Genomic DNA, 23,612 nt, shown 5'->3' on the forward strand with positions numbered 1-23,612 from the left:
CAGGCCCTCTGGAGGTGTGGGGGGGATGGACATGAGTTTGGTCTGGACTGGAGCTCCAAGCCCTTAAAACTACAAGTCCCAGCAGTGCACCCTCCAGCATTTTTATAATGGCTTCCCGCAGCCAGCTCTTCATCCCGTGCTCAGGACCTGAAGCTGCACGGAGCCGGTGACATCATCAAACGGTGCCCGAAACCGGAGAGGAGAGAGCGGTGTCGTCATCAGCGCTGCGCCGGGAAAATTGCTGTCAGCAGAAGAGACACAGAGAAAGACTGGGGGCCCCAAACCTGGGGGCTGAAGGGGCCACGGCTGTGTGAGACCAGTATGTACAATATGCTGACAGCTCCAGCTCTGATAATATGGAGGATAGGAAGATTATTATTATTATGGCTGCTGGAGTCATGTTTATTATTATTGTTCAGTGATTGGTGGGATTTGTATTATTGTTATTGTACAGTCGGTGTTGTTTTGTTGTAAATAATATAATTAGTATATTATTATTATTATTATTATTAGGACTTTCCTGTTTGTTTTTTGTGATCCTCCTCATTGCCTCTCTCTCATTTATCACATGTTCTATTATTATTTTACTGATCTTTTCTTGTAGCTGTCATTATTATCATTTCTATATTTGCCATTATTGTGAGTGTTCTGATTAGTGATCGCTGTTCTGTACACCTCCTCATGGCTCTTATTATGGTGATGATTGTGTAATTGTTATTTCTGTTACTCTGATCATTATCATTATTGATACATTGATGGAGAGTGTTTAGGCCTCATGAGCGCGGATGGTTAGCAACGTGCTGAGGAAGAAGTTACCCAAACATGCCCGCATACTGCCTTCAATACAAAGTGAATGGCTGTGTGTGGCCAAGTAATGACGTCTGCATTGGCATTTATCCAAGCATGGCGCTCCTCTCTGAATGCTGATGCAGAAGATTTTACACTTACCTGTCCAGACATCCAGCGGTGTCCTCATCTGAGCTGATTCTTCAATCGGCTATCGGGTTCTGGCATTGCCATCCTGACAATGGGAAACCCACAGTGAAGCCTTGGGGCTTCACTGCTGGTTTCCTACGGCACATGTGTGAAATCTGTGAAGTGTCCCAGAAGGCTGCAGGGGAAGGAGGGGGGGGGGTGGGTACCTGTTAAAACCAGGTACCCGCTCCCTCCCCCCCCCCCAAAATGTGCCAAATGTGGCAGCGGAGGGAGGGAGGAGGCAGGCAAGTGGAGCTTTAAGCTAGCCATACACTGATTTAGCAGGGATCGGACCAATTTTAATCAGTATGTGGCCATCCCTGCTCGACAGAAGTCAAACATTTAATTGACTTCTTCTGAAGGAAAATATTGGAAAATGTCTCTTGATCAGCAGCAGAAGGTACCTGCACCCATGTCTAGGTAATCCAAGTGGAACTCCCCATCTGTAGCCTCTTGGGACACATCACAGGTTCAGGCTGTGGGACCATTCAGAGGGCGATGTGAAGCAAGGCAGAGAACCGGCTTTGAAGCCAAAAAAGGAGTCACAGCCAGCTTCCCACAGTTAGCATAGTGGTGCCGTGGACCTGAAGACCATCAAAGAACTGCCTTGGGTGAGGACAGTGTTGATTCTTTGGACAGGTAAGTGTCCTTTTATTTACAGACAGCAGCTACAGTATTTGTAGCTACTGTTTTTTTTTTTGGGGGGGGGGAGACGGGGGGACTGAAGAACTTTTTTTACCAGTTACTGTCCACGCTATAGCCTAACCAGTTCCTGCCCACGCTATAGCCAGAAGAGGACTACAGCATGGGCTTACTTTGCCGGGAGGGCAACCATTGACGTCCTCCGGTGATCATGCTGCGGTGCGCTCTGTGATCGCTGACTCATCTGATCACAGATTGGGGTAAAGGGCCAATACCAACAGCCCTTTACCACGTGATCAGCTGTGTCCAATGACAGCTGATCATGATGTCAGCACAAGCCGGTTATCGGCATCCTTTCCTCACGCCAACAGCGAGAGGAATAGAGAGCCAATAACCAGCTTGTGTTAAAGGGACTGCACTGATTATCAGTGCAGTCCCACCAATGCCTCACTAGTGCTGCCAATCAGTGCCCACCAGTGCCTCCCTTTTATTTTTTCAAAATTTAGTTTTTTTGGTTTGTTAATTAAAAAAAAAAAAACACACAGTGGGGATTATATATGACCAAAAGAAAGCTCTATTTGTATGAAAAAAAAATATTTTCATATGGGTACAGTCTTGCATGACCGCACAATGGTCATTCAAAGGGCGACAGCACTGAAAGCTACAAATTGGCCTGGCCAGGAAGGGGGTAAAAGTGCCTAGTATTGAAGTGGTTAAGCTGGCTGTTCTGTCCAACAAGTATCTTTTGTATTGAACTGCATTGGCCTTGAATATTGGCCTGGGCAGGAAGGGGTAAAAGTGCACAGTATGCAAGTGGTTAAGTGAAATAGTAACCAACTTTTCAAGTTAGGGTTATACTTTAATTGCTATTTTATATCTCTTATGTAGCCCATAGGCAGCCATTTGTCCTATCTGTTTAGCGATCAATTGACACTCTCAGCCGCTCATCGCTGGCATTTCTTAGTCCTCCACAAAGCTTAGAACTTTGTAAAACAATATAACAGGAAATCATAAAATATTCATAGGTTCCAGGAGATGTGAAATCACTGTTTTTGCACGTCCTTGAATCTATGAACACTTTATGATTTCCTGCTTGACACTCTTTGTATTATTACAGAGGCTGCAGCAAATATTTCACATTTTATTAGTGTAAGCTTTTCATTTAAAAATGTATTTATTTATTTTTTTATTTGGGGGGGGGGGGGGTTAGAATGTTGTATTTATATACACATGCACTAATATAATTGAATTATTGATTATTAGAGCATTTCCCAGGCACTGTGTTAAGTGGTGTATAACACAATATAACAGCATCCACCCTACTTATCTCTTCCCAGTTTGTGGTATGAAATCACTAATAGGCCGTATTTTCTGTTTATTATTAGATGGAAACATGACCGCTCTCACCCGACAAGATTTAAACTTTGGACAAGGTAAGTAAAAAATATGTGGTGGCTGCTGGGGCCATCTTCCGTTATATACTCCTAGTATTTCAGGGCTGGATTAAAGTGACTCTGTCCCTGGAGGGGGAAAAAAAAAAAAGAAATGGATTCAAGCTGATCTTTCCTGCTGCCAATTTTCACTCTGTTGAAGAGTTACTGTAGAAGAAATCCAAGTTTGAGACCGCACTCAGGGTGTTATGATGAAATCAAAAGGTTTCTTTATTCCTCATAAATAAAGTAGACAGACAGTGTACAAACAGACGTGTCGGGTTGATGCGTTTCATGACGCTGTAGGTCGCTTACTCATAACCACACCAAAGTGTGGTTATGAGTAAGCGACCTACAGCGTCATGAAACGTGGCAACCCGACACGTCTGTTTGTACACTGTCTGTCTACTTTATTTATGACTTATGAGGAATAAAGAAACCTTTTGATTTCATCATAACACCCTGAGTGCGGTCTCAAACTTGGATTTCTTCTACTCTTGGATGACGGATCTGACCTGCACCGGGTTTGGAACATACACCTGAGCGGCTTTCCCTCATTGTCTCATTATCGAAGAGTTACTGTAACCAATTGAATGCAAGCATTGCTTCCCAGTGTGTCCCAGGCATCTGACACTCTCGGAAGCGTTTTCGTGTTTGATTTTTCAGCTGCTGTAAATCTTAAACAGAGTGAAGATTGGTAGCAGGACAATTAAGTTCAAACTCTTTTCTTTATAAGCTGGTCTTTTTTTTTTTTTTTTTTTTTTTTTTTTTTTTTTAACTTTTTTTGTAAATCCGAACAAACCTACATTTTTTTTTCTGCTAAAGATCATATTAAAACTCTTTGTTGTATCTGTTGGATTCTGGGGAATAAATAAGCAGAATGGGATCAAACCATGCACCCCTCTCCCTTGATCATCATCTAATTCAGGGATCCTCAAACTACGGCCCTCCAGCTGTTGTGGAACTACACATCCCATGAGGCATTGTAAACCTCTGACATTCACAGACTGGACTAGGCATGATGGGAATTGTAGTTCCTGAACAACTGGAGGGCCATAGTTTGAAGACACCTGATCTAATTCCTAGCATTGACAATGGTGTGATGACAAATGTCGCAAGGAATCGCTTTGTGCAGATGGACTATGCAAGATCCAGTGAGGTGTGGCTGAAATGCAGGTGGTGCACATGCATGCATGCAGGAGTTGGAGGTGAATTTGTGGCTTGAATTGTGAAAATTGTAACTGACTCCCAGGGAGTGCTCTGGCTGAATGGCATTATGGGTGACCTGGGGGAATGTTAATGGCTGTGCCAGGTTTGATGCCTGGATTCCTCCAAGTTTTTGTTCCTGCTTCCAGCCATATAGGTCCTGCACTGCCCTCAGCCCTGTAAATGTGAGCCACATGGCAATAGTGTGCTGCTCGCTGCTAGTGGTTATTTGTGTGTAGCCCATCACTACTGGCCAGACCCTTTGCAATCACCTGGAGGCACATGTTGGCTGCAGCTTGCTTGTCCCTGCTGGTGATATGGCATGACGGCACTCGGAGGAGAATAATCTGGCTGTATACTAAAAGGAGCTAACTCTCCTAAGAAACAAAAAAAATCTATATTCACTGAGAACGTTTTGTAGCATACCATTCAAACGTGCAGAAACATGCTCTATCTTGTGCTGATGCTAAACAATTTCTGCTGCTTTCCTCCCCCCAGTGGTGGCAGACATCCTATGCGAGTTCCTGGAGGTGGCTGTGCACTTGATCCTCTACGTCCGAGAGGTCTATCCGACTGGAATCTTCCAGAAGAGGAAGAAGTATAATGTCCCAGTTCAGGTAGATAGTAATATAATTATTTATTTATTTAGTGTCTCCTGTACAAACAATTCCCCCATATTATCCACATAAATCAAGTGCATCTTCCTCTATCACCCTAGGCTACTATACCCCGTATTAATGAGATTGATTTCCAATAATCTGTGTTGTGGGGGGTTGGTAAAATTTTGAGCAAGAGGCGGCTGATGAGGAAATGTTCCAGTGACTTCTTAGCTCAGCAGATCAAAGCTTCATCCAGGTTTAAGTCATTGTGACAGGTGTGCACAGGGCAGCAGTGCCCCCCCCCCCCCCAGTTATCACTATTGCATGCTGAATGCTAATGCTGAACAGTACCAGTATTTTTTCCAGGTTTTGTTTCAATTATTGTAACATTGTATGGTGCAAACACGGGACTGTTTTTGGCTGGTATTTTTATCTATTTTATGCAATCATTCTCAATCATTTTTATTATGGAGGAACCCTTACAATAATTTTCAAGTCTTACAATACCCTTTCTATAAATTATTATGAAATTCAACAATAAACAATTACTAATGACTGTAAAAGAAAAGCAGAGTGAAAATATTGGTGGTCTTTGGAAAAAATGTCCTCTCTACATTGGTGGTCCATGTGCTCCATTACATTGGTGGTCAGTGGAAAAAGTGCCTCCTTACTTTGGGAGAAGGGCCTTTTTTTAGACTGGTGGTCAGTGGGAGTAGTGTCAATTTTGGTATATATTGATGGGGTTTGCATGGTCACGTGATCCTGAGAGTTATCCTGGTGCTATCCGAACTATCAGTGGAGTCACACTTTCCAGGAAGAACTTGTGAAACCCAGGCAGATACGGATACCCTGGTCCTGCAGTCTGGGGGTGGATGTAATGGTAACTATTCCATTCTGTAAAAAAGATAACCATTTTTTTTCTTTTGTGGAGTTACACTTAAAGCTTAAACAATAAAAAAAGTGAAAAAAAATCATAGTGCAGCTCTTTAAAACAATATAAATGGATGAAACAACAAATGTGATGTATTCAGTAGTAATTAATGTCCCAAGGTGATAAGGGTGCTCATGCGGACATATAACTAAACAAGATGTGCTCCACGGTGTGAATCCTCCACCAGCCACACTAGCTCCTCACCTCCAGGTTTGACCCCTGTGTTACCAGACGGGTCAGACAGGCTAAATCCTGGGAAAGGAATGCAATGGTGTTCACAGCAGGGACACTCTCATGACAGACCTGGATTCCTCAATCAGGGCGATCCGATACATCATTTGGGGAAAGACAAAATGCTGCACATAGTGTGTATTGTACTAAAAGCGCTTTATTTGATAAGTATCTAAATATAAAATTACCAGAAACTGCACTGAGCCCAGTGCACGGTAAACAGCGTTGTTACAATGTAAGCTCCGAGATGGATGGCGGGTGACGTCATCGACACCTCCTCCCTCTGTACGCATTAGTGTGGCTGGTGGAGGATTCGCACTGTGAAGCACATCTTGTTTAGTTATATGTCCGCATGAGCACCCTTATCACCTTGGGACTTTGATTACTACTGAATACGACACATTTGTTGTTTCATCCATTTGTATTGTTTTAAAGCGCTGCACTGTGATTTTTTTCAGTTTGAGATTTGGTATTTCAGTCTATGGTGCGCTGATTTTATTTTCATTTTTAATAAAAAAAGTGAACGAACTCGCTTCACCCTCCCCACACTCCTTGATGAGTGCACTTAACTCATTGGAAGATTATCTTCTGCTGCCCATGCCACAATGTAGCAGTCTGGGCAAAATACAGTACACCACCCACAAGCTGTGTTGCATCATAATGCTCGCAATGGTGAGCGTGCATTGGTCAGCTCCATCATGTGATCAATGATCATCTCTCTGAGCCCTATTTGTTCCAAAATGGCATCCAAAAAGTAAGAAGGTGCAGAAGAGCATGTCTTTCAAATGATGCTGAGCCTCCATGATTGAAAGAAGTAAAATCCAATTAATGAAGGGGCTGGCCAGGAGCAGTCAGGCTGGGTAGGGGGTAAAGAATTAAATGATGCTTGATGTCCTCAAGCCAGGAAATTAGGGTGGGTTCTATCTGACTTTCTGCTGCACATTGTGAGAAGCTCACTGTGTGCAGAAAAATCAGACTAAGTAATTTTAGTGCAGGAGAGGAGCCTCTACAACTGTTCAAGACTGAAGGGTAGTCTGCAATTTAGCTTTAAAGACTGACAGTCAGGTAGGTTAATGCAATGGCAGGAGGTGGAGAGGAAGAGCAAGTCAAGCACAGAATGTTCATATGTTTATGTTCCCCCTCAGCCTGCTAAATGCCAACAGATATTATGTGTGTTTTCTAGATGTCGTGTCACCCTGAGCTGAATCGCTACATCCAGGACACGCTGCACTGTGTTAAACCCCTGATAGAGAAGGTAAGGCTACTACATGACCTGATGTGGACACATGTTCCAACCATCTAACACGCACTTTGGCAAAGAAGAAGGGCACATGTATGGGGACACCATAAACATTATTTTCTTAGGCATGGTTGTTTTTCCTGTAAAATACATCTAAAATCTCATGTAAGCTTTACCACGTTGATTTCAGTCTTCCTAAATCTGCATTCTTTGCTTAAATAGTCCCTGGTGATCCTACCAAGGTCCTTGTTTAGGCACTTCCTGGTCCAGGGCAATGATGTGCAACTGACGCTGGAGCAAGCGTATGTAAGCAGGAAGTGGCTGAAAGAGGCTGGAGTAGATCGGTAGCACTGAAATAGGAAAAAGGATGGAAAAAAATAACACAGAGCAAACTAAATGTCATCCATTTAGGGTTTGCATCTACTTTATTTACACTGACTTTATGTCTTGTGGCCACTTTAGATTGAAATGGTGCTTGGTGGGCTTCTTCTTTAGTAGCTGCTCTCTGACATAAGGCGGCCAGTGGTGTGATCACACACTTTGTTCTCCTTGGCTTTGCAGAATGAAGTGGAAAAGGTTGTTCTGGTCATCCTGGATAAAGAGCACCACCCGGTGGAGAGATTTGTTTTTGAAATCGCACAGCCTCCACTCCTTTCCATCAGGTGACTCCTAGTAATACATTATATCTTACTTCTAGAGTTCCCAGCTTTAACCTACATTATGAAGTTTCATATTTTCGGTATAATTTATTTTAAACTAGAATGGAGGAAAAATAATGCCACACTTGCATGCATAGATGTTGGCATGACTCTGTATTGTCTTTGCTTTCAGTCCCTCTCAGCATGTTTGTCTTTACCTCCAATTCTAATTCTGTACGAATATCTCACAATATCGCTTTCCTATTAAAGAATTGCAGTCTGCTCTATATTATAGTAATGTTACCTGCTGATCCTACCAGTAGATCTGTTTTTTTTTTCCAATTTCCTTTAACCGGATGAGAACGCTGTTCTTTTTGCAGTAAAACCAGAGTGGGAAAATAATATTTTTGCAATTGTTGGTCCCCTTTAAAGCCACCATGCAGGGGCAAAGGAAAAGTCTCTGAACTCCTCTTACCCCAGCAGCATATAATAACCTTTCTTTCTATCACCTATTCCTCAATTGGGGCACCAGGAGCCTAAGGCCTAGGGGCCAAGCAGAGCAGCGATTGTATGTTTCTGTGGAGAGGAGGGAAGTTAAATAACTTTTTTTTTTTTTTCATGGGAAAAATGCTTTATAATAGTAATTCATAGTAATGAAAGTGATCCTTTTAGATCATCATTTTACCTTTTACCTGGAATGTGTCACTTCTAGATTATCTTTACTGACCTCTGTCTCTTTTTGCAGTATGTGTGCAGTCAGGGTGCTGTCCTCTGTCTCTCTGTACAGTATGTGTGTGGTCAGGGTGCTGTCCTCTGTCACTCTGTACAGTCTGTTTGTTGTCAGGGTGCTGTCCTTTGTCACTCTGTACAGTCTGTGTGTGGTCAGGGTGCTGTCCTCTGTCTTTCTGTACAGTCTGTGTGTGGTCAGGGTGCTGTCCTCTGTCTCTCTGTGCAGTCTGTGTGTGGTCAGGGTGCTGTCCTCTGTCTCTCTGTACAGTCTGTGTGTGGTCAGGGTGCTGTCCTCTGTCTCTCTGTGCAGTCTGTGTGCGGTCAGGGTGCTGTCCTCTGTCTCTCTGTACAGTCTGTGTGTGGTCAGGGTGCTGTCCTCTGTCACTCTGTACAGTATGTGTGTGGTCAGGGTGCTGTCCTCTGTCTCTCTGTACAGTATGTGTGTGGTCAGGGTGCTGTCCTCTGTCTCTCTGTGCAGTCTGTGTGCGGTCAGGGTGCTGTCCTCTGTCTCTCTGTACAGTCTGTGTGTGGTCAGGGTGCTGTCCTCTGTCTCTCTGTACAGTCTGTGTGTGGTCAGGGTGCTGTCCTCTGTCTCTCTGTACAGTATGTGTGTGGTCAGGGTGCTGTCCTCTGTCACTTTGTACAGTCTGTGTGTTGTCAGGGTGCTGTCCTCTGTCACTCTGTACAGTCTGTGTGTGGTCAGGGTGCTGTCCTCTGTCACTCTGTACAGTCTGTGTGTGGTCAGGGTGCTGTCCTCTGTCACTTTGTACAGTCTGTGTGTGGTCAGGGTGCTGTCCTCTGTCTCTCTGTACAGTCTGTGTGTGGTCAGGGTGCTGTCCTCTGTCACTTTGTACAGTCTGTGTGTGGTCAGGGTGCTGTCCTCTGTCTCTCTGTACAGTCTGTGTGTGGTCAGGGTGCTGTCCTCTGTCTCTCTGTACAGTCTGTGTGTGGTCAGGGTGCTGTCCTCTGTCACTCTTTCCTGTCTGTGTGTGGTCAGGATGTTAGATTGGAAGCGATTCTGAGCGCTCTGACATTCTGTTTTGTCTTTTGCACAGTTCCGACTCCCTTCTGTCTCACGTAGAGCAACTGCTGAGAGCATTTATTCTGAAGATTAGCGTCTGTGACGCCGTCCTAGATAACAATCCGCCAGGTACTGCTCACAATTGGGTCCTTGTGCTTTGTTTCAGGTTTAGATTTAAATGGAAACTGTAATGATTATTATTTTCATTCAGGGTGTACATTTACTATATTGGTCCATACACGGGAAACAGCCGCAAGGAATATGGAAAAGATTCAAGTTATAAAGGTGAGTTATCAGACAGTTTAGATGACTAGCTGGATCCCTGGAGCCCAACCTGCATCCTAATGGCCACATGCAGACCTTTGGCACTTATTGTGCAACCCCCAGAGACCCTTAATATCGTTTACTCACTTACTTTTTCTTACAAAGTTCAAACCTTCTTTTCTGTTTGTTTTATTATCAGTTTATTCAGTCTATGTCTTTCTCTATGCCCCCATTCACTAACAACTCCTATAGCTTGTCTGGGGTCTCTGACAGATTTTTATGTTTCCTGAATATTATGTACGGCCTTCGGTAATGTCTGGGGCTGCGTGTGAGGCTCCCTCCCTTTATCAGGTGATTTGACCACCACTGAGCTATACAGATTATTTTGAGTGTACAAAGTAGTTCAAAAAGTGACATTTTAATCCTAGATGGGGGCCAGGTGGTAAGAGTTGCCTGCTTCCTTTTTTACCTCCTCATCGTTTTCTACCCATTTTAAAGCCCCATGCTAAACAAACCTTAATTTTTTAGTTTTGGATAGAGTGAGGAAGGGTTTTGAATGGTTTTCCTTGCTGCCGGTGTGCATGTAGATATTGCTCCCTCACTTCCTATCTGTGACCACACAGGAAATAAGGGGAAATCATCCCAATGGGAAGTCCAAACGCAATATTCCCCATGCACACATTCAAGAAAATGGCTGTTCAGTAATAATGGGTGCTGTAATGACCACAGGCTGGAAACCGTACTCCATCAAAGTGAAGAAAGTCATCAGCACACCAAGGTTTCCTCAAAAGGGTCCAAAGCTTTATTTTCAAGGTCACGTGGTAAACAAACATACAGTAATGTTTCTGATGAAGGGGCCCTGTGTGGTTCTAAAACCTTGCTCTATGTTTTTATCATGTGACCTAGAAAAAAAAAAGCTTTGGATCCTTTTGTGGAATCCATGGTGTGCTAAAGACATTTCTTCACTTTGATCATCCCAATGGGTGCACAGACCAATGAAAACCTGACCGATGTGTTAACATCACTATGCTGTATATAGCCTATGCAGAGAAGAGCGCTGTGGAAGGGACCCAGCAGGCTCTACCCACTACAGGCTGCCTGCAGAAAAGTACAGGAGGGGGCGGAGGCAAGACAAGTCACTCTGCACAAGGAGAGAGAGAGCAGCAGTGATCGGTCTTCTTTATTCCAGAAAACTCCTACACAGAAGTTCAACACTGGATTACTACACATATCTGGAATAAATACGTAAAGCAGGATACACATGGCTCTTGCATTTAGATATTGTTTGAGTATCACAAAGAGTCTTAAAAAACTGAAACTATCCATCTTTTATCCTTGCGGTTGGTTTCTGCACAGGATTTTCCTTGGATCCTGGCTGACGAGCAGGATGTACACATGCAGGAACCTCGGCTCATACCACTGAAGACCATGACCTCCGATATATTGAAGGTGAGTGTTAGAAACAGAATGTCCTTAATATTGTACAACCTAAGAATCATTTTTATTGGTCACAGCAGCTCATCATCAGTTGGTCATTGGTGCACAATCAGTTTGATCAGAATGCATCTGACCAAATAAGTGTCACTTTGTCACTTCTGTTCAGATAGAAACAGGTTCATGCTTACAATGACATTTTAGACAATTGAGTGCTTCCAACCTTGTGGTAACAGTTTGGGGAAGATCCTTATGTATTCCACGAATGTACACCTCTGCTAAAAGCCAGCTTCATGAGTTTGATGAATATGGTGTAGACCAGTGATGGTGAACCTTGGCACCCCAGATATTTTGGAACTACATTTCCCATGACGCTCAACTACACTGCAGAGTGCATGAGCACAATGGGAAATGTAGTTCCAAAACATCTGGGGTGCCAAGGTTCGCCATCACTGGTGTAGACTGAGGAACTCTAGTGTCCTGCACAGAACCCTGCCCTCATCCCTACTGAACACCTTTGGGATGAATTTAAACACTAATTGTGACCCTGTCTTCTCATCTAACATCAATACCTGACCTGACAAATGGGTACAAATCCCAACAAACACAAATCTTGTGAAAAGCTTTCCCAGAAGAGTGGAGGCTGTTAATGCATGTTAATAGCTATAGTTTTGGAATATGATGTCCTCAAAATGTTAGCCATATAGTGTAGATAAGGAGATAGAATAGCCCCTAAGGAGCTCATCTGTTGTATCAATAGACACAGCTCTGTTACTAGTGGTAATATAAATATATTAAATATTGGGTTTCTTTTTTTTTTTTTTTGTGTGCTTAAGGTGCAGTACTTAGCAGCAGCCAGCCAGGGGGCCTAGAGTCATGTATATTTATGAATGGCCGCCACCACAAGTATCTCATTAGGACATTAGACCTCCAGGAAAGGGAAGACATCCAGATTTTTCTGCAAGGCTCTCAGCACCCCTAATGCTCACCAGTGGAAAGTTAAATCTGACGTTAATCTGCTTATATCTTGCCTTCCCTGGTTCAACCTTTTCCCCCCTTCTCAACATGCTAATAAAATGTTTAACTAAAACAAAGGAAATTGCATGTTTTTTTAAATCCACGCTGGTGCAAAAACTACAACAAACAAACCCGTAAGTGAACAAAAAACGTGCACGTGAACATACACTAAAAAGTGCACTTAAGGGTGTCATGTGCATTTCCTGATCCGGCATCCTTTGGCCAGATCAGACAGCATTCAAATTTAATCTGCTTATATGTTTCCTTCCTCAATTAACCCCCCCCCACCACCCACCACCACCACCACCACCACCACCATCACCATCACCATCACGGTGGCTGCGGCCTGTCTGGGAACATGGAGTCCGCTGTTGCTTCTGGTGCACCTTTTGGCAAGCTGTCAAGGAGAGCCGTGACTCAGTGAGGGCTGTTTTGATTTGTCTTTTTTTTCCTATGGCAGGATAAGAGCTCTGAAGCTGCAGTGAAAAATAAATGCCCCTTATGAAAAGCAAAATTGGGGAACGCTTAGAAAAAACCTCTATGTAAAACATGCATTGCCTCCTCTGTTAAAGTGGAATCTTCTTCTGTATGCAGTGACTTAAATGCTTCAGTTAAGAAGAGCTCTCTGCCACCATCCAATCTTTCTGCTCCTCGCTAGCAAATCCAACCTTGAGTAAGGCCTCCACCTCAGAATCCTCGCAAGGCTTAATATCTATTATCATCCCTGGCTCCCTGCTTCTCTATGCAATGCAGGCAGATCATGGCCAGAGGATGAGGCCAACAGCGTGCTGTACATAGCTTCCTGAAAACATCACAGCACCCTGCCTCAGTACTCCTCCTCTCAAGAGCCCTCCGCCATGATGCAAGCAGTGGGCTGGCTCTTGGGAGGAGTAATGCAATTATCAAAATGCCTTGATGGGGTGGATGTTAGTCTGGAGGAGTGGACATTCCTAAGCTGGCTGAATTTCAATGCAGAACGCCCACATGTGATGCTAAACCTCCATAATTAAAATAACTGAAATCCAGTGAGTGAAAGAGGCAGACCATGGACAGGCAAGCTGGGGAAGAAAGGGTTCGATGATGCTAGACATTCTCCATCTAGGAAATGAGGTAGGCTCTGTCTGACTTGCTTCAGCTTCTATTGCACATAGTGAGAAGCTCACAGTGTGCAGTAAAATCCTAATAAGCAGTACCAGAATAGAGCCTGTGCAAGACTGAAGAGAAGGCTGGAGGTCAGATTTAAGACCTGGAAGCTTTGCGCCCGAATCACATTTCATTATGAATAATTATTATATTCCAGACCAGATCAGATGCAGCCATGACCTGCAAAAAACGTATACTTTATCTGATAACTACAAATAATTAAGGCCTCTACTCAATTAGATGACCTTACATGGAAACAGAAAACCCAGAAGCAATTCTAATTCTAATTTTTTTTTTTTATATATTTTCTCCATTATGTTCCTCAGTTATGTTCAGTACTGCCTTTTTTTTTTTTTACGTCTAAATTTGAAATATTTAATTGTGTAATATTTTTCATTGTAACCAGCAGATTGTGTTCCAAGCAGCACCTTTTTAGACACTCAAAAAAAGAAACCCACTGTGCTGAAAAATAAAGCTCAATAGCAGCGGAGATCAGATTACACTATTAGACATTTGAATGACATAGCCTTCCTCTGTCCTTTGGAGAGGGGAATTATTGAACAGTCTTCCAGCAAATATGAAGACAGCTGACCTTATTTGTATCAATAAAAGAAAATATAAAAATTAAAATATTATACAACAATAAAAGGCCCCCTCTCAAACCTGTAACTGAGTAACAGGTCCTTCTGGGGGAAGGGAGAGAGAGAGAGATTACCGATTTTTATCGGTACCCGCCCCGGTTTCTACAATTCTCGCCTAGGCAAGAATGATGTCCCCGGAATAAGGGCAGTTTTAGGACTTTAAATGAGGCACAAACTGGGTAAGGCTCAGCGACTCCATCCCTGTATATGGTTAATCAGGAAAAAGGTTTGGGACTTCACATGAAGTGACTGAGAATAACCAAACCTTAGTAAAATATAATCACCGACCAGTCTGCTTAAAAACCCAATTGACCTTTCTAACAATATATGTTAAAAACAGGAGTTTAGTTAAAACACATTTGCAAACACATGTGTAAGCTGCAAGGCACCTTCACAGCACCCTGTATTACTTGCAGTCCTAACACTACTAATTTATAAGTGTCTCCACTAGACATATGCCGGTATTCGGTAATTCGATATATCGCGGTATTGCATAGCCACGGTATTGTTATTGTGGCATTTTTAAAATACCGAGTTTCTCTGCTCCTGGGTCTGACTTGTGAATTGATACATTTCAGTGAGCTGGATGACTCATTCACTCACACAGCTCTCCCAGTAACTATAAACAAAAATGATTACATTGTATCTTTTCCTTCCCTCTGCCAGGGAGAAAGGAAGTTTAACCTCTTAAAGACTGGATCTTTTTCTGACACTTGTTGCTTGCAAGTTAAAATCAGTTTTTTTTTTTTTGCTAGAAAAGTACTTAGAACCCCCAAACATTTTATATATATTTTTTAGCAGAGACCCTACAGAAAAAAAATGGCGATTGTTGTAATATTTTATGTCACACTGTATTTGCGCAGCAGTCTTTCAAACGCAATTAATAGACTTTAATGAATAAAAAAAAAAAAAACGTAACAGTAAGTTATCCCAATTTTTTTTTTTTTGTTACACAGAGAATCGTGATCTTTATTCCAAGCTAAAAAATCGTGATTCTCATTTTGGCCAGAATCGTGCAGCTCTAATATATATATATATATATATATATACACACACACACACACACACACACACACACACACACACACACACACACACACACACACACACACACACACAGCAGCCCACATTACATTATTATATAGCCATCAAGCAGTGTCTGGCCTACCTGGTGATGACTGGTCCTGCCGCTCTGATCCGATGGCCTGGTCTTTAAAGGGGCAAATCCTTGCGATCCAGAAGTGGTTAAACCTGCAGGAGGACCGGTGTTTTTATCTATTAATGACTTTACTATTGCTTTAGGCCTGGTTCACATGTATGCGGGTTTGCGGTTCACATGTATGCGGGTTGGCGGCCCACATTTGCACAGGCATAGCAGCCCATTGATTTGAACGGGCTGCTATGCCCTCATTTTCCGCAGAAAAAAGGTGCATGCAGCATTTTTTAAAATTCAGTGGCCTTGAAATCCATCCTGCTTTTGCACCATGCGACTAACCTGCAGTTCCTGCTCTGGCAAGCTTTCTGCATTTTTTGTATACGTGGGCACGGCATTTAAAAACAGTTTGCGTGTGCAGCAAAGGCAGGTAAGTCGCATGGTGCAAAAGAAGGATGGATTTCATGGCCACTGCATTTTTTTAAATTCTGCATGCACCTTTTTTCAGCTGAAAACGCAGGCATAGCAGCTCAAGCCCATTCACATCAATGGGCTGCTATGCCTGTGCAAATGTGGGCCGCCAACCCGCATACATGTGAACCGCCAACCCGCATACATGTGAACCAGGCCTAAAGCGATAGTAAAGTAATTTATAAACAACACCTCCTTCAGGTTTAACCACTTCTTGACCACAAGGATTTGCCCTCTTAATGACCAGGCCATCGGATCGGAGCCGAGCGCCAGGACCAGTTATCACCAGTTAGGCCAGACACTGCTTGATGACCTATTTTAGGCCTGGTTCACAGAGTCTGTACTGACTGACTATATAATAATGTGCATAAGTGAACCAAAGCCCCTAAATTCAGCAATGAAATTGAAGTGAGGTGGAAATTTAATAATTTAAATTTAATAATAGAATACCGTGATAATACCGTATACCGTGGCAAAACCTTAATCAATTAATCGCAGCATGAAAATCTGATACCGTTGTTCCGTGAGAATTACCTACCCCGTGAGAATTACCTACCCCTCGTCACTTCCGGCCAGGAACAGCTGAGCAGCGCAGCAGTGCGCATGCTCACAGGCCCGGATACCTAAAGGGACAACAGAGGAGCAGACTAGTGCGCATGCGCACTAGTATGGAAATAGCACAGTGTACCGTTGAAAAAACCTACCCACGCGGCGGTTAAATAAAACAGCGGGGCTGCAATACGAATCATCTCCGCTCGTGTGCCTGTCACTTCCCTGATCTCGGCAACTAAATATAAAAGCGGCTGGCGTCTCCGTGATTTATGTTTACATACAGCCGCCGCCGCTTTTATATTTAGTTGCCGAGATCAGGGAAGTGACAGGCACACGAGCGGAGATGATTCGTATTGCAGCCCCGCTGTTTTAATGTAAGCGCTGCATTCCATACAGTGCCGTGAACCGGAAGTGACGAGGGGTAGGTTTTTCTCACGGGTAGGTAATTCTCACGGAACACCGTCACAAGCCTAGTCTCCACAGTGGGAGCACATGCTAGCTAATGGATAGAAAGATGTCCCTTGCCCTGCCTCCTGGGACATGTGACATGTCAGGAGGCTACAGGCCCATTTGCAAGGCTCCTTAAGAGTTTGAACAGAAACAGTGGGGAGCTGGCTGTGGTTCCTTAGAAAGCCACAGCCGGCTCCCATATGCAAGGTTATAGCACCGGGGACCTGCAGCAGTAGGAAGAACCAGCTGGGGAAGACCTAGGCACTGGTAAGTACCTGATTTTTAATATGCAGTGGGAGCTTTTCAGTACCCACCGGTTACTGTGCCAGGTGCCCGCAGCAAGTGCGCACTCAGCACAGTGATGTTTACATAAGGCTGCATATACGTAGGCTCTCCGTATTAAAGCCCACCCTCCCAGAGGCCGCATATATGCCTACGGCCGGTGGGAAGAGGTTAAAACGCTGTGGCTGTATTTGTAGCTGCTCTTTAAATAGAACTGACCAACATCCCTTACATTTTCATTAGAAAATAGACAAACTGAATTTCCAGTACTGCTCAGAGGTCCACTGCTGTCACCTCTGCATGGGTAATCACATCTTTTGGCATTTGTTCATCCCAAACCAGTCCACGCAGCATAATCGAAATCTACACCTGCTGTTCTCTTAGGCATAAAAACATTTTTTTTGTTCCAGCACTGTTGAAGAAACACCACTAAGCACATTTCTCCCTCTTATAGCATAAACTCTACAATTAAATCACAGTAGGGGGTAAATGCTTTACTGGAGCTGGGTGGCGTGTCTTCTACAGTACCGCACCTGCGCATTACTGCCAAATAGAAGATGGGGCTGTAATCTGCAGGAGCTGCCAGGATTGAGGTAAGTGTGCATCTGTGGAGGGGGTGGGTAGGTTGGGTTAGGTCAGAAGAAGGGGGGGGGGGTGAGTGCACTTTGTTTTAAAGAGCATTTACCTTTAGGACTTGCCTAATGTTGAGCACTCTGATTCATAGGTGAACCTTCTGTCTCCTCTCGATACGGTATAATATTTTAGTCTTGGATATACTCTGCCACAGCCAGTGGTGCAATATTCAGACACTAAGCCTTAGAGATATGAAGAGTGATTCCTCGTGCTCATATGCTGATTATCCCCTTCTTGGTCTTTTCAGATGCAGCTTTACGTAGAAGAAAGAGCACAGAAATGCACTTGACATCCAACTCTGCGACTCATCTACAGCTAAGCCTCGCCGACATCATTATTTCCAGAAGATGACAAATGCTCTATGATTGGCTGACTTCATATTTTCAGTCATCTCCTTTTTAGACGACCTATGGATTGTTTACAAGGAACTCCTTTCACAAACTCCAATCTTTCTCCTTATTACAACAGACTGGAGGGAGGATCTACAAACTGCTTTTGGCGGAATTAATTGATATATTTCACAGTAATGTCCATTATGGAGCCATGTTTGCACCTATTGAAGTATTTATGACCCAGCTTAAAGCTGAACTTTTATATTACCTTCCCTGGTTCCTTTCTGCCCCCTTATAAACATGCTAATGAAAATTTAAATAAAACCTTTCCGTTTTCATTTCATACCTAATTTTAGACCCCCAGGGATGTCATCATGGGGTCTGTCAGCTTCTCTAGACATTGCAGGCTGATCATGGCTGGTTTGAGGGACCAGCAGGGTGCTGGCTGTTGGGAGGAGTCATGATATCAAAATGCCTCGAATCAGCTAGATCAGTGGTCCTCAACTCCGGTCCTCAGGGCCCACTAACAGGCCAGATTTTAAGTATTACCTTGGGGAGATGCAGACTAGAGTACTGCAATCACTGAGCAGCAAATGATATCACCTGGGATGTATTTCAGTTATCTTGCAAATCTGGCCTGTTAGTGGGCCCTGTAGGCCAGGGTTGAGGACCGACCACTGAGCTAGATGACGCTGGACATCCTCCAGCCAGGAAATGAAGAGGGCTCTATCTGACATGGTGCAGCTTATATTGCACTTTGTGAGCAGCTCTTGGTGTGCAGTGAAATTGCAATTTCAATACAGGAGAGAAGCCGGTACAACTGTGCAAGACTGGAGGTCCGCTTTTAAAGGAAACTTCACTTTTATATCTTGCACTGCAGTACACATAAAGATATTAATAGACGGCTGTCGGCTTTCATGCATTTTGCTGCCTCCAGTTTGACCTCCAGCTCTGTGCAGAGCTCCAATAGAGTCATTTTCATGATCATCAGCATATGAATTCTGGAAAATCTACTCTGCTGATCTGTATACTGTTGCCATGATTACACTTTTTTCAGTTGTTAAAAAAAAAAAAAAGTCATGGCTCACTGCAGGTTGAAATAGAAGAATCATTTAACTGTGTTTAAATGACAGATTATCGTTATGTTTTAACTAAATTGAAGTTTGTCCATAAAACTAAAGTAACTAATTTTAACTTGTCAACAAATCGTGAGAAATCCCACATTTGTCCTTGTTCGCTATGTGTTTTACATGTGTTGCATATTTGTATTAAATGTTGTTTTGGTTTTTTGTTTTTTTTTTCTTTTTTATATATATAAAAAAAAATGTATTAAAATAAAAACATACAAGTAGATTTGTTGTTCCTTTAAAACGGATCCTTCTATGTGTCAGGCAGATATAACAAGTTAGCAGCAGCTATAACAAGTTAGCGTTTAGGCCTTAGGCTTCTTTCACACGGTCCGCCTCCGCAGGCGGATCCGTGTTGCTCAGCGGGGATCGATCCGCGATCCCCGCTGAGCCGGGCGGATGACAGCTCCGTCTCCGCTTGCAGAGCGGAGAGGGAGGTGTCTCAGCACCCGCTGCCCTCTATGGGGGATCGGAGGAGAGCGGACCGCTTGTCCGCTCTCATCAGATCCGCTCCGATTACTGAACGGATGGGAAAATAGGGTTTCCATCCGTCCAGATTTCAGCACAGGATCGGATGCGGATGGCAGCGGGTGTCAGCGGAGGTGACCTCCGCTGACACCCACTGCCCCATAGAACTGCATGGAGGATCCGATCAGATCCGCCTAAAAAACTGACAGGCGGATCTGATCGGACTGCCCGTGTGAAAGAGCCCTTATGCTCATGGACGGACGCAGCACCTGTGTGTTGTGGTGCCAAATCGCCCGGGCTTTCTGGGGCTGCCAAGCCTCTTTGTGCATGAGGCCCAGGGGTCTGTTGACAGGGACAATTAACACACATACAATTCCTGCAGTGTGTGAAGAGCAATGCAATGGTAGGCTGATAACAGCTGCAGCTATCTGTGGATGTCTGCGGAGTCCGTGATAACCTGCAGTGATCCTGGCTGGACTGTGTTCTGTTCCTAACCTCAAGCAATCGCTGTATCCACCATCAGCCTGTCATTCCACCCGCAGCTCTTTGCATACCCCCTGTCATTCCAGCCGCAGAAGTTTGCAGATTATTGCTGCTAGAATTCAAAGGCTGTGCTAATTGCCGGGGTGAATGGACCATTAAAGAGGAGCTCCAGTCTCCCCCAGAAAAATTTTAATTCAGCACCTACAAATCCTGTAGTTGCGGACTTTTAATATAAGGACACTTATCTGTCCAGAGTCCAGTGTTGTCGTCACCCGAGCTGATTCTTCAATCGGCTTTAGGTCCAGGTACCAGCATCTGAGGTAAGGGAAACAGAAAGTGAAGCCTTGTGGCTCCACAGCTGCTTCTCACTGCGCATACATGAGCCACGCTGTGCTTTGTGAATGGTCCTGCAGTCTTCTAGGACCTGTGATGTGTCCCAGAATGCTGTGGGGAAAGGAAGAGGGGGTGAACTATCCAAAACCAGGTACCCACTCCTCCCACCCTCCCAAAAACTTCCAATAATTAAAGAGGATGGGGGAGGATGAAAAAAAAGCGGGACTTTCCCTTTTGGGTGAAGTTCTGCTTTTAAAGTGGTTTTAAAGCTTTAGATTTTTTTTTCCCGGCTGCATTAAAAAAAAGAAAAAAAAAAAAACCTATGTCCAGGATCCTCACCTCACCCCCCTTTTATACTTACCTAAGCCAGATCTAGATACAGTGCTGTGCGTGAGAGCAGTATCTTTCTCCTTTTTCTCTCCCTCCTCACAAGACAGATTGATAGCAGCAGGAGCCATTGGCTCCTGCTGGTGTAAATTAAATCCTGTGACAAGGGGGCGGGGTGAAGTCTCACTGTCTTTGTCAATGGATGCAGGCAGCAGGGCTCGGGAGCGAGCCTGCACATGTACCCCTCCCCCCAGCAAGTGGCTTGCTAAGGGGGTTACTCGAAAGGGGGGAGGTAGGGGCCAGGAGCACTGGCAGAGGACCTCAGCCGAAGGAGATTTGGGGCTGCTCTGTGCAGAACCATTACACAGAACAGGTAAGAAAACATTTGTTAATAAACCTTTATTTACTTTTTAATATCACTTAATCTAGTATGTATTTTTTTTTACTCCTTGCTGTCAGCACCCCCTGAGGATCCTTTTTAGATTTTATATATATATAATATATATATATATATATACACACACACACACAGGAGGCCAATGGACTGGCATCTGATTATAAGATCACTGCGATTGGCTTTCGCAGTGGTCATATGATCCAGGGACCATCCTACCAGCTCCCCATAGTAAACAATGACTAGGACAGCTTGGTCAATGTTCGAGGTGGCGAGTGAACACACTCCCAGCACAGGACAGTGGCACCAGCTGTGCCCACATCTTTGGCAGCACAGCGCTAAGGCCCACTTCTGTGCTGCCACAAACATACAGTATCTCAATGGTCAAACATTCCCATAGACACACTTCTAAACCTTGTGGACAGCCTTCCCAGAAGAGTTGAAGCTGTTATAGCTGCAAAGGGTGGGCCAACTCAATATTGAACCCTACAGACTAAGACTGGGATGCCATTAAGTTCATGTGTGTGTAAAGACAGGCGTCCAATACGTTCGGTAACATAGTGTATATATACAGTATCTCACAAAAGTGAGTACACCCCTTCACATTTTTGTAAATATTTTATTATATCTTTTCAGGTGACAACACTGAAGAAATGACATTTTGCTACAATGTAAAGTAGTGAGTGTACAGCTTGTATAACAGAGTAAATTTTCTGTCCCCTCAAAATAACTCAACACACAGCCATTAATGTCTAAACCGCTGGCAACAAAAGTGAGAATTCAGGTATTTTCAGTCCATACTGGACTGCTTTATAAATCAGCACAAAACACTATATTGCATTTGTTAGTCACAGTGTTTGAATACAAGAGAATACTCGCATGTCTGAAATTCTTTGGGCTAGTGATGCATTGTTGGGGCAAAGGTATAATGTAACCAACTTGTGTCTATGGATATCACCGGAGTTGTATAAAGTACTCGAAACCCATACTTGAGTAAAAGTACAAGTGCTCGATCAAAAAGTGACTTGAGTAGAAGTACTAAAGTATTCAAAAGTTTTTTTTAAAAATGTTGCTACTCAAGTACTGAAAGTAAAAGTACAAGTACTGTGTTATGTAGTTATTAAAGAAAGAAGTCAAAAGTTTGAACATCATATTGTGTTTTATTATTTCAAATGCAGCTTTTATTTATACATACAGTAGCATTTATTTTCGTATTCACTGATAATACACATGTTTTGAGCTTCATGAAACCTGCCATCTACTGTTCTGGCAGTGGTCATTTTTATAATTTTTAACGAGTAACTATGCAGCACAAAAAAAAATATCGGAGTAGAAGTATTGAAATCATTGAAAAAAATGTAGTGAAGTAAAAGTGGAAGTAGGAGAAAAAAATTCTACCCCAGGAAAGTACAGATACCGCCTTTCGGTACTTAAGTACAGTAGTGAAATAGTTCTACTTAGTTACTATACATCTCTGGATATCACCCTTTGTTATGTGGGCCTGTCCTTGTTTATCCTATGGAGGCAGAAACTTTAAATAGAGCTTGCTCACATCACAGCACAATAAGTATATCCTAAGTTCCCAAGAGTCCAATGTATTATCTTTTTTTTAATTCAAAGATTTTATTCAGAGTTTTCCAAATAAAGAATATACAGATAATGAATTTCATTAACTACTACAGCAATGGTATAATAACCAATAGTCAATATAAGTATAATACTTCCACTAGATTATTATTCATTTTGGTTGTCAAGTTTTCAAATTCTATCAAAGAAAAGTATTCCCTACAAGAAAGTGTAATAAGCCTAATAAGCTTTTTTTTTTTTTTTTTTTTTTTTTTGTCACAAATTCACAATCAAGTTTATTGAAAAAACAAGGAAACAGAACCTTACGGAAACAATAAGATGAAATGTGTAAAATGACAAAGGCATCGATACAGAAAAATGCAATACAGCATTGTAAATGAAGCCTCATATTGCAATTCTAACAACATGTGTATCACATCTTATAGAAAATTATTATAGCAACTGGGTTACAAATTCGTAAAAGAATCGTATATAGTCTCATGTAAACTTCTTAAATCTGAAACCAACAGTACAAAGCAATCTAAAGAGTGGATTTAAAAGTAAGATCTGGTATAGCAGAAGGAACATGTATTGGTGATATAGAATGGGATGTAAGGGTATTTGTCTGATAGGAGATCCCATAGCTAAAGTAGTTAAAGTAAGGTAGACCTCTGGGTGTCTACTAAGCTTTTATAAACTAAGATTGTAGGTGAGTATTACAACTGGTATATCAGGAGCCTTATGCAGCAAATAAAAAAAGAAAAGGAAAGGGAGAAAAAAGAATAGAAAGGAAAAATGTTAAAGACACAAAGTATCTTGTCCTGACTCTTCTATTTTTTAAATAAGTTCAAGTGGAAACATTTCTAGAACCATCAATCAGATACTTAGTTCACGGATCCC

At 42.9% G+C, this 23,612-nt stretch overlaps 1 protein-coding gene across 1 annotated transcript; it reads left to right on the forward strand.

Moving 5' to 3' along the window:
• The first annotated feature begins 153 nt into the window (after nucleotides 1–153).
• Nucleotides 154–18,250, forward strand: MAD2L2 (mitotic arrest deficient 2 like 2). The gene is made up of 9 exons (XM_082274052.1): nucleotides 154–319; nucleotides 3,003–3,050; nucleotides 4,752–4,870; nucleotides 7,198–7,269; nucleotides 7,816–7,916; nucleotides 9,677–9,771; nucleotides 9,854–9,927; nucleotides 11,263–11,355; nucleotides 17,930–18,250. Exons 2-9 carry the CDS (start codon nucleotides 3,011–3,013, stop codon nucleotides 17,969–17,971), a joined length of 636 nt encoding a protein of 211 aa, XP_082130178.1. The 5' UTR covers nucleotides 154–319; nucleotides 3,003–3,010; the 3' UTR covers nucleotides 17,972–18,250.
• Nucleotides 18,251–23,612: the final 5,362 nt, after the last annotated feature.

Source organism: Pelophylax lessonae, assembly GCF_965119305.1.
Source record: "Pelophylax lessonae genome assembly, chromosome: 12".
Lineage (NCBI taxonomy): Eukaryota > Metazoa > Chordata > Amphibia > Anura > Ranidae > Pelophylax > Pelophylax lessonae.

What these genes read in the sequence shown, in the direction of transcription:
- MAD2L2 (XM_082274052.1), top strand. Translation starts at nt 3,011, where the DNA reads ATGACCGCTCTCACCCGACAAGATTTAAACTTTGGACAAG. An exon ending in TTAAACCCCTGATAGAGAAG is followed by an intron (nt 7,270 to 7,815) that starts GTAAGGCTACTA and finishes TTGGCTTTGCAG; the next exon opens with AATGAAGTGGAAAAGGTTGT. An exon ending in CCTCCACTCCTTTCCATCAG is followed by an intron (nt 7,917 to 9,676) that starts GTGACTCCTAGT and finishes TCTTTTGCACAG; the next exon opens with TTCCGACTCCCTTCTGTCTC.